Source organism: Rutilus rutilus (genome assembly GCF_951802725.1).
Source record: "Rutilus rutilus genome assembly, chromosome: 4".
Taxonomy (NCBI): Eukaryota; Metazoa; Chordata; class Actinopteri; order Cypriniformes; family Leuciscidae; genus Rutilus; species Rutilus rutilus.
Genome location: NC_140212.1, coordinates 48976389 through 48986174, shown reverse-complemented (window position 1 = coordinate 48986174; position 9786 = coordinate 48976389). Strand labels below are relative to the sequence as shown.

At 40.4% G+C, this 9786-nt stretch overlaps 1 protein-coding gene across 1 annotated transcript; it reads left to right on the top strand.

Moving 5' to 3' along the window:
• Nucleotides 1-6647: 6647 nt before the first annotated feature.
• LOC311289555 (piggyBac transposable element-derived protein 4-like) lies at nucleotides 6648-9205 on the top strand. The gene is made up of 3 exons (XM_084407659.1): nucleotides 6648-6983; nucleotides 7322-8250; nucleotides 8372-9205. Exons 1-3 carry the CDS (start codon nucleotides 6740-6742, stop codon nucleotides 8918-8920), a joined length of 1722 nt encoding a protein of 573 aa, XP_084263785.1. The 5' UTR covers nucleotides 6648-6739; the 3' UTR covers nucleotides 8921-9205.
• The last annotated feature ends 581 nt before the right edge of the window (nucleotides 9206-9786 follow it).

Sequence of the window (9786 nt, the reverse complement as noted above, 5' to 3'; positions counted from 1 at the left end):
GAGAAGACGATGTATGTAAGTGATGTAAGGGAACTGTATTGGTTTCATTGAACGTACTATTTGGAGATAAAATGCGTACGTATGTGTAAGGCCTTTTGGAGTGCATGGAACTGTAAGGCGTGGGACCGAATTGCAGGGATTGGGAACATGGTAAAACTGATGTTTGTGTGTGTGTGTGTGTGTGTGTGTGTGTGTGTGTGTGTGTGTGTGTGTGTGTGTGTGTGTGTGTGTGTGTGTGTGTGTGTGTGTGTGTTCAACAGAAAAATGGCAAGGCCGAAGCAAGCATACCATGAGGTGGAGGGGTACGTGCATGAAGTGTCGCCGGTGGTGCAGGCCAAGTCGAGCAATGCGCGCTATTTTACTGCTTTACTTCAGGAGGCTGACAAAAACAGTCGTGTTGTTGTGTTCGACGTGCAGAAACACAACTGTTTGCAGTGTGCTGAGAGAGATCGGTGAGTAAGAAATTTATATATAGGATGGTGTGCGTAACAAATGGTGGTGGGGGCGGGGGACATGCAACAACGGTGAGAGAACGTGTCGTCGAAAGAAATGTCAAAATATGTTCATTGTTCAAAAATATTTAAATTGTAGCTTTGTAAGTGATGTTTCTTTGAAAACCAAAACAACACTTAAAAAGAATTGTATGCAGAGATGCATATATTGCAGGATGAAATGTAGTCTGTGCAAAAGCAACATGGCAGTGAGTAGCATGAAGATGTACATAAGGGTTTTTATGTGATTTTTATTTTTAAGCAGTACTCAAGTTGTACATGTATAAATGGACATCACAAAGTCATTCAGCGGTTATTACATGTAGAACGTTTAAATTTTAATATTGGATGTGTAGAAATGAAGTAAATTGAAATGTTAGGAACTAAGAAGAGTGTTTAAGGGAACTGTTGTTGTGTATAGTAAATGGAAGAGCAATGTGAAGCGGGAATGCAGGTTGTATTGTGCGTGAAATGCAAAAACTGAATGAAGATGTTTTGTGTGTTTTGCAGGACTCCAATGAAGCTCAGTGGTGTAGGGTTTTCACCCTCAAAGCAGACAAAGAACACCAACGACATACTTGTCAACAGCAAGTCAAAGGCGTCGATCGTTTGGCATTTGAGGACAAACCGATTCCAATCAGCACAGTCAGGGTGCTCAGTGACATCATCAAAGATCTGCGAGAGTTTCAGAGGGTAAGTGTAAAACATTTGTTTTCAAACTTCCAAAAAATGTGTTTGTGCGGAACACAAATTAAGTTGCTGACGAAATCAATGGACAAACAGAAAGCTCTTACATTTTTGATTGAAATATGTTCATGAATGTTGTAACGGTAGATGAACGGATAATGGGTATGGAATGACACTGTTTGTTTTTGGGTTAACTACCACTTTAAAGGAATATAACCAAAAATTAAAATTCTGGCATCATTGACTCACCCTCTTCAGCTAAACGCAAAATAAGATATTTTGAATATTGTCGACAACCAGACAGTTTGTGCACAACACTGACTTCCATATTGGGGGAAAAATACTATGGAAGTCAATGGGGTCCATCAAGTCTTTGCTTATTCAGAATCTTCAACATATTTCATTTTGTATTCAGCAGAAAACCTATTACATACAGGTTTGTCATTTACTCACCCTCAAATTATTTCAATTATAATGTTTGGGTGAGCTATGCTATTCTTTTAAAGAACTGTATAGTAAATTATTAAAATAGGGTGCCGAGAGAAACGGGGGATGTGGAAAAAGTTGTAAACTTCAAAAGGTGCTGCACTTAAAAAAAAATAAAAATAGTGGAATCATGTAGGCATAAGAGAAAAGGTGTGTAGGCCATTAATGAGATTACAGATATTATAAGCGTCTAATTGGAGACAAACATTACATGTTATGTTACTATGAATGTACATAAAGTAGTATCCCAACAGTGATTATTTGTACATTTATTTTTGTAGGTCACGGTCAACATCAAGATGATACATGCTTTGGAGGAGACGAAAGAGTGTCGTAGTTGCGGATGCCAATGACTTGCTGTTGCTCACTCTCTGGGGTCAGCATGACCTGGTGCAAGGCTCCTGGTACAGACTGGACAACGTGTCTGTGAGACAGTTCAAAGGAATGGCCACGCTGAACACCACCGCGCAGACGACCATCAGCCAGATAGAAGATTGTGGTGCAGCTAAAAAAATTCACAGACACTGACCTGCAGACAGTGGTGGGAGAAATAGTGGACGCAGAAGTGAAGGTGGAGCACTTTTGCCCTAAACACCACTTGTTACAAACAATAAATTCAAGTACTTTGATGACTCGCTGCAACGAATGCCTAGCATTTTGCAAAACAACCAAAACAAAAGTTGAGTTTCGAGGCCATGTCAGCATTATGGTCAAATCTGCACTGCAAAAGATTCATCTAGATGATGTGCAGATTCGCGATATACTAAGATTGGAGGCAGGTGAATCGGTCGATTCCCACAGTCTGGTTGCAGACATTCTTGTGCACGACGACATGTGCATCCAAACATGGAGAGAGTTTGTTGTTAAAGTCTCCTTTACTGACAAAAGTGCCAGCAGCAGTTCAGGACCGTCTGTAGCAGTGGAAGACACGGCACACAAAACGACACCAGTGGAAGACACGCCACAAAAAACAACAGAAGATTCTGCCATTGAGTTAGAGGGAGAAGACGCTGCAGACCTGGACGCTTTGTTTGAAGGACTATAAAGGACCACTTGCTTGCACCACTGGCAAGGTGCTGTTGAACTGTAACAGTGCCCTTGATACTTCTCATCTGTTACAAGTGTCCATTGCTCTGTTTTATTTTTATTTTATTTTGTGATTTGCCTTTTCAATAACTTCTGTCTGTTCAACTGTCTGTGAAATCACATAGCACTGTGTGGCTTGATTGTTTTAAATAAGAAATTGTGTTGCAGGGAAACTAACATTGTTGCCATATTTTATTTATTTTTAAATTGTTGTATTTTAAAATATTTCAATCAAAGCAGACCTGAATCTGTTAACTGTACAACAGCAATATAATGTACAGCAAAGCTGAGAAAACTAACAAGAGATTTGTCAAATGTCTGCAATAAAAATGTGTGCATTCAGCAAATGTTGAGTTTATTTTTTTCTACTCATTTTGTATATGTTTCAGGTTTTACAAACAAAAGTAAATAACAGCTTATGGCAAGTATATTGTGTATAATAATTTTGCTGCTGATATTCCTGTAAATGTAAAATGAGGCAGAAAATGCTCGCTGCAGATGTTGAAGGGTAATTTTTGGGTAAAAAATGCTTAGTAAAGATACCTTAATGATTTAGTACAGTTAAAACCTATTATAAGAAAGACCTAATGCATGATCATCTTCGTGTAGCATATAGAAAAAGCAATAAACAAATGTTACAAGGTGTTAACTAGATGCAAAAGTTTGTTAATAATAATGAATTATAAAAAAAAAATTAATTACTACACTTGATTTCAAGACTTCAGATGTATTTGTGGGTTTTGCATTGTCAAAAATTGATAAATCTTGTGTAGTTTTAAACAATAAAATAGACACTAGTGAGTATTTCTGCAGTGATTTGGATCATATAATGTCCATATAAACTGGACTCTCTAGATCAATAATTATCAGAAAAAGCTGATTATCAAAAACTTCTTCATTTGAATGGCTATAATAGGGTCAGTTCAATATGTAGCCTTGACCAAATGTCCCCCAAAAGCCTATATCTTTTAAAAGAATGTTCATATCTTCTTAAAAACAAGTCAGAACATGAAAAATCTATCAAATGATATTCATATTGTGTGGATGAGTGTAACACCACATGATTACTAGTTTTCAGTATTGGGAAACAAACAAATGCTTTAAAAAGCAATCTTTTTTTCTATTTTTTTTTCTTTTTACATTATTAGATCACAAAGGAATTCCTATAGACCAATAAATATATTTTCTCAATAACATATCCCAAAATATTAAAACATATTTGTATTTGTGTGTGTATGTTTATTTGTGTGTGTGTGTGTGTGTGTGGGTCGGTGTAAACATGCATTATTGAGTTAACGTGGACAAACTGGTTAGCTTTAGTGCAGAAAACTGGTAGCCTGACGTCGTCATACTCAGATTCTAGTCAGAATGTGAGTCTGATACTGCTCCATTGAGCTTTGATTATGGGGCGTGTTTCAACCGAATCAGGAAGGAAAATGCCTCTGCACTCAATTGGATAGACCTACAACCAATCAGAGCAACGGAGTAAGTTTCATTCATGTTTCCGATCGACAAATGCCTTGATCGCGGTTCTCTGTTCCTCTTTTGAAATGAATGCACTGTCGATATCTTCTATAACAGACGCGATGGCGGAATCTACACATGATGTTTCATAAACAAATGGCCAAATGGTTTCATAAACAAACCGAGGCCGGAGCCTCTCCTCGGACAGCACGTCAAATATGCATTTATTCTATCTGACTTATTTGTAAGTGTGAACTCGTGAAATCTCAATTCTCCAGCGGCTGTCGTCTTTGTTGTTAACGAATTCAACCCAAGCGCTCGTTGGTGACGTAGATGATTACGTTGCTCATCTGTCCATCATCGTATAAAGCCCGCCCTGACAATTTGATTGGTCCGAACAATTTTTGTTCGGGCATAATAGCTCCTCAACGGAGCGAGTCCAGACCGAACTTCCCGAACAAAAAATGTTGTGGGCGGGGCTAAGTTCGGCTGGCATCCAGGCTAGAAAACTGGTGAAAATCATGAAGTTTAAAGTGAAAGTGAGCCAATAAGTGGTCTTCTAGTGCCCACTGCTGGCCATTCTACTTATTCCTTGGCTAGCTTCAATTCAAATGTGGTGTAATTTGCCCTGGGCATTCCAGAGATAAAAGCCCGAAAATATTTTCATTTGAACGGTCATAACTCCCGGCCCCAATCGCCCAAAAACACCTTGATGGTCTCATTCAACAGGGCTCCTCAAGCACTATCTATGCTCTGAGTTTCAGAATTTTTTGCCTTCTGGTTCCCTTTAATATTTGGCCACTTCTGTACAATAGAATGCAGCCACTGTAATTTCTTGAACAAGAAACTATAGGGTCTAGGCACTTGCCGCTTGCGCTGCTGCGTTCCAAAAACTTTATCAAGCCTTTTAACATGTGCCTCGGAGAAAATATTCATGAATATGATAACGAACTTCACCAAATTAGCTGAGCACATGCGCCATATTATTCTAAAGAAGCGTGCAAACTTTTATGGAGATCAAGCCATCAATGGAGGTGTCTGTATTGGCTGTAAATGGTATTTTCCATCTATGATCATATAATGTTCATATAGTAATGTTCAAAACCAGTGCAGTGCAATTCTCTGGACTCTCTAGATCAATAATTATCAGAAAAAGTATAACTTCTTCATTTGGATGGCTATAATAGGGTCAGTTCAATATGTAGCCTTGACCAAATGTCCCAAAAGCAAACATGTTAAAAACCTACTTTTGCGAACTAGTCCTAGGTTTTTCGCCTGATCGGAACCAGACCAGTCTAGGACAGTTCTCTGGACTCTCTAGATCAATAATTATCAAAAAAAAGTTGAACTTTTGCATTTGGATAGCTATAATAGGGTCATTTAGAAAAGGGGCATGGCAAAATACACTAAAAAGCCTATAAATCATAAATGAAAACTCAGAACTTCACAAAAATTGGTGAGCATATGTAACATAACATCATTAACAAGCATGCAAAGTTTTATGGAGATCGGACGATAGGTGGAGCTATAACTGTTAAAAAGCTTTAAAACCATATGGTACATTGCCTGTATTGGCTGTAAATGGTGTTTTCCATCTATTATGTCAGTGGTTACATGCGTGCTAAATAAAACTTAATAACTTTTGATGCTTTTGTGCTTAAAAACCTTAAAGGCCTTAAAGCCACAGTATGGAACTTTTCTCCACTAGGGGTCGCTAACCTCTTTACAATAACAAAGGCGTAGTTTGATGACGCAACACATGCTAAGAATTATGGATGTTGGCGTCAACGTCAAGCTGACCGATCTAATAATGGTTATGGTTGACTGAATACATCGATGCTTTTATCATGACTGTGATATGAAGCAGTTCGGGATTGCTAAGAGACAGCTATCAGCTCCACACACGACGCGAGTCCCGCGGATATAAAAGGAATGGACATTTCATTGTACCGAACTACACGCAAGTGCAGAATTACAACTAACAGGTCAGTTTATTAGACAAATTAAACTTGTGAGGTAACGCAGCGCTGTTTCATTGGTCTAACATTACACTATCACACTAAACTGCATTTAAATGTGTTGAAATGTATGTGTTAGTTTGTCTGTATGAGACTAGCAGTAAGCTAGATCAACATTAGAATAACATACAGATCATATTCTAACATTTTATCATTGTTGAACTATAAAACATTGATTAGTTTTATGTAAATGTGATCACCTGTTTAACACTAGAAGTCCCAGAGTTTTGTAACCCTCCTTTAGCCAAGTGGATGCTAACTGGTTAGTCTTTTGGCTATCATTAGCATCAATTCATGTGTAAATGTGGTCATTACCTGAGCAATCAGCAGGGGGGTTGGGGGTGTGTGTGTGAATGGTTGCTGGTGGCTTGTTTGTATGTGGGGGGGAGGGAGGGCTGCTAAAAGCAGAGAACTTGATTGACCATGTCTCACATTGGCATGTAGGGTCTTGCCCAGGTGTAAACAGGTATGAATTAGCACATCTAATTGCATGCAGCTTGCTCTCAAATGAGAGGTAATTCCTTTTGTGCTGAGGTGGGTAAAATCTCACTGCACATAGCCTACTACTTCAGTGCCCTCAAGAATTCTGTGGTGTACGAACCTCCTATCCAAGAAAAGAAAACGCAGACAAGACTCACCACTCGGCAGGCCTTGGAAATGATCCTGAGTGAAGTAAACCCTTGTGACTCAGATGGAGAAGACATAGAACTTCAGCCGGATTCGGACTCAGAGCTGTCTGATCTGTCTTCAGGTTAAGTTTAATTTCATATTATTTCCTATTTCATTTCAAACCAGTAAGTGGAAAACACCAAAAAAGCAGAGTGGAGTGACATAAATATTTACTCTGCCTTTTTTGTATTGTCCACTTTTTTGTTTGTACTACTTAGCAGACATTCACTGCCATCTGAAGTGCAAAACATTATTAGTTGTTTCTTTGCTTTAGTTGTATCTTTTTATTTAGGAAGATATTTCAGACATTATTCCAATACAGAGAAGGAGATACTGGAATTATTATTAGTATCTATGCATGCATTTGTGATATCTTTTGACTTTTTCATTGCTCACAATTTGAATTTGTTCACACTGCAGATGAGGAGACTGCTCCTCAACCAAAAAAGAGAGCCCGTTTGGGGACTGACCTGACAGAGACAGCGAAAGATGGCACAGTGTGGCGTGAAGAACAGGTGGGGATGCGTCTCCCTTTCACCCCAATAAAAGCGTACGCTGCAGATGGAGAGCCAACGGCTAAGGCCAGGAAAAGTATCTCGAGTCGCCTTCAGAGCTTCCTGCGTTTCATAGCATTCAAGAATGGGACTATTCAACATGCACAGGAAACGGAGCATGTTCATTGGTTCATGGCCCTCCCTGAACTAATGGCATTTATTGCAATTGTCATCTTGCGGGGGCTTACCAAGGTTCCATCACTACGTGACTGCTGGTCAGCAAACCTGGGAAACCCACATATCATTGGAACAATGCCGCGAAACCGCTTCCAAGACATCATGCGACACCTACGCTTTGATGACAGGTCCATCCGGAGTGATCGAGCAAAGACTGATAAGTTTGCTGCAATTTCCAGTGTGTGGGGATCATTTGTCACCAATTGCATCACGTCCTACAACCCTGGTCTACATATCACCGTTGATGAACAGCTTTTCCCGTCAAAGACTCGCTGCTGTTTCCTGCAGTATATTGCAACTAAACCTGACAAGTTTGGGATCAAGTTTTGGGTGGCTTGCGACCTAAAATCCAAGTACATTTGTAATGTCCTCCCATATCTTGGCAAGGACCCTAGTCGTCCCAGTGGAGAGAGACTGTCTGAAAATGTAGTGATGAGGCTGATGGAACCATTCCTAGACAAGGGCAGAAATGTTACCACGGACAATTTCTTCACATCGCTGTCACTTGCGCATGAACTTCTTAGCCGGAAAACCACCATCCTCGGCACAGTCAACAAGATTCGCCGGAAAATCCCTCAATCCGCTAGACACACAGATCGCAATGAATTCACCACTCAGGTATGTTGCAGGTCTTTTGTGGTTCTATGTTTATGTGTTTGTAATTTTTAGAATCAACACCGCCAAGTGTGTCATTGTGTGTAAAAGTGCTATGAAAATAACAATTTATCTTATTTATTAGGTGTTTTCAACCACTGCTGCTACGCTGACGGCGTATGCAGCCAAACGGAAGAAGACCGTCTACATTCTTAGCAGCGTGCACAGCGTGATTCAGACTGATAATACCACCAAAAGGAATCCAAACACTGTCACCCTTTACAATACCACAAAGTGCGGCGTGGATGTGATGGACCAGATGGTGCGGGAGTACACTGTCCGCACAGGGACACGGCGCTGGCCAGTTGCCGTGTTCTATAGCATGATTGACATGGCAGCACTGAATGCACATGTGCTGTATCAACCATGCACCGGAAGGCAGGAAAGACGGGTGGACTTCCTGGTGGAGCTTGCAAGAGAGTTGGCTAACTCTCATATGTGTGCGAAGAAGGCAAGAAAAGAACAATTGCTTCGGACACAACCCTCCACACCTAGCCCTGGAAAAAGAGCCATGTGTCAGGTCAAACACCAATGCAAGAACAATCATGCCACTGTGCGACGTGTTCACTGCTACAGATACACATGTGGTAAATGCAGACGGGAGATACCATGGCAGTGCCAGGATTGTGAGTGATTGCTGGAATGTTACTCACTCACTTTTTAATATTATTTGTAAATATGTGTACAAATGGTTGGTTTCTTTTTTATTTTATTTTGTACTGTTTTTATCAATAAATCTCAGCAACAAAGGAAAAAAAAAACATGTGTGTTGATTTCTCCCTAAGATGGCAAAGTGATGCACAAGTTTCCTTGAAGTGGCTCAGCATGGCCCCACATCGTTTACATAACAAAAGCAACTGTTAACAGCTGATTAAGGATATTAGCCTAAAGCCTTCCAGCCCATCGGCTGTCCTGCGGGTTTTATAGGTAGAAAAGCCAAATGGCTGCTCTCTGGGACTTCTAGTGTTAATAAAGTACATGTAGGAGCAGTCGAAGTCTCGGACGTGGAGCTCTCGTTTATATACTGTCTATGGGAGCTCTCGGCATCTCGAAAACACCGCGCTGATATTGATTCTCGTTTTAGTTCTCCTGTTTTATCCAAAGTCTGCTTGCCATGGTCCATAATGTTTGAACGAAACAACAACAGCTTGCAGATAGGCATTGCGAACTCCACAGTTGTCTGCGTCTGTCGCTTTGGTTAAAGCTGCCGTCGGCAACATTTTTTTGATCAAATTCAGTGAAATTGACACTATAATCCGACAGAACAACATAAATAAGGTGGTTTTAGAAAAAAACCCGAGCTTCTAACTCCACCTGGAGCATGTTATTTGTTTTGCAAAAACCCACCGCTCCCGTCTCATCGGGTCCAATCAGCGCAGGGGGGTGTGAGATCTGACTGTCAATCACAGGTCGTGCACACGCGTCAGATTCCCTCTCCCTCGCGCAGATGCACACGACACGCCTGAAGATTGTTCGAAGCGTGATGGCGGAGAGAAAATC

Excerpts from the sequence above, each read along its gene's own strand:
- LOC311289555 (XM_084407659.1), top strand. The coding sequence starts at position 6,740 with ATGAGAGGTAATTCCTTTTGTGCTGAGGTGGGTAAAATCTCACTGCAC. Across the intron at positions 6,984-7,321 it reads GCTGTCTGATCTGTCTTCAG|ATGAGGAGACTGCTCCTCAA; the intron begins GTTAAGTTTAAT and ends TTCACACTGCAG. Across the intron at positions 8,251-8,371 it reads GCAATGAATTCACCACTCAG|GTGTTTTCAACCACTGCTGC; the intron begins GTATGTTGCAGG and ends CTTATTTATTAG.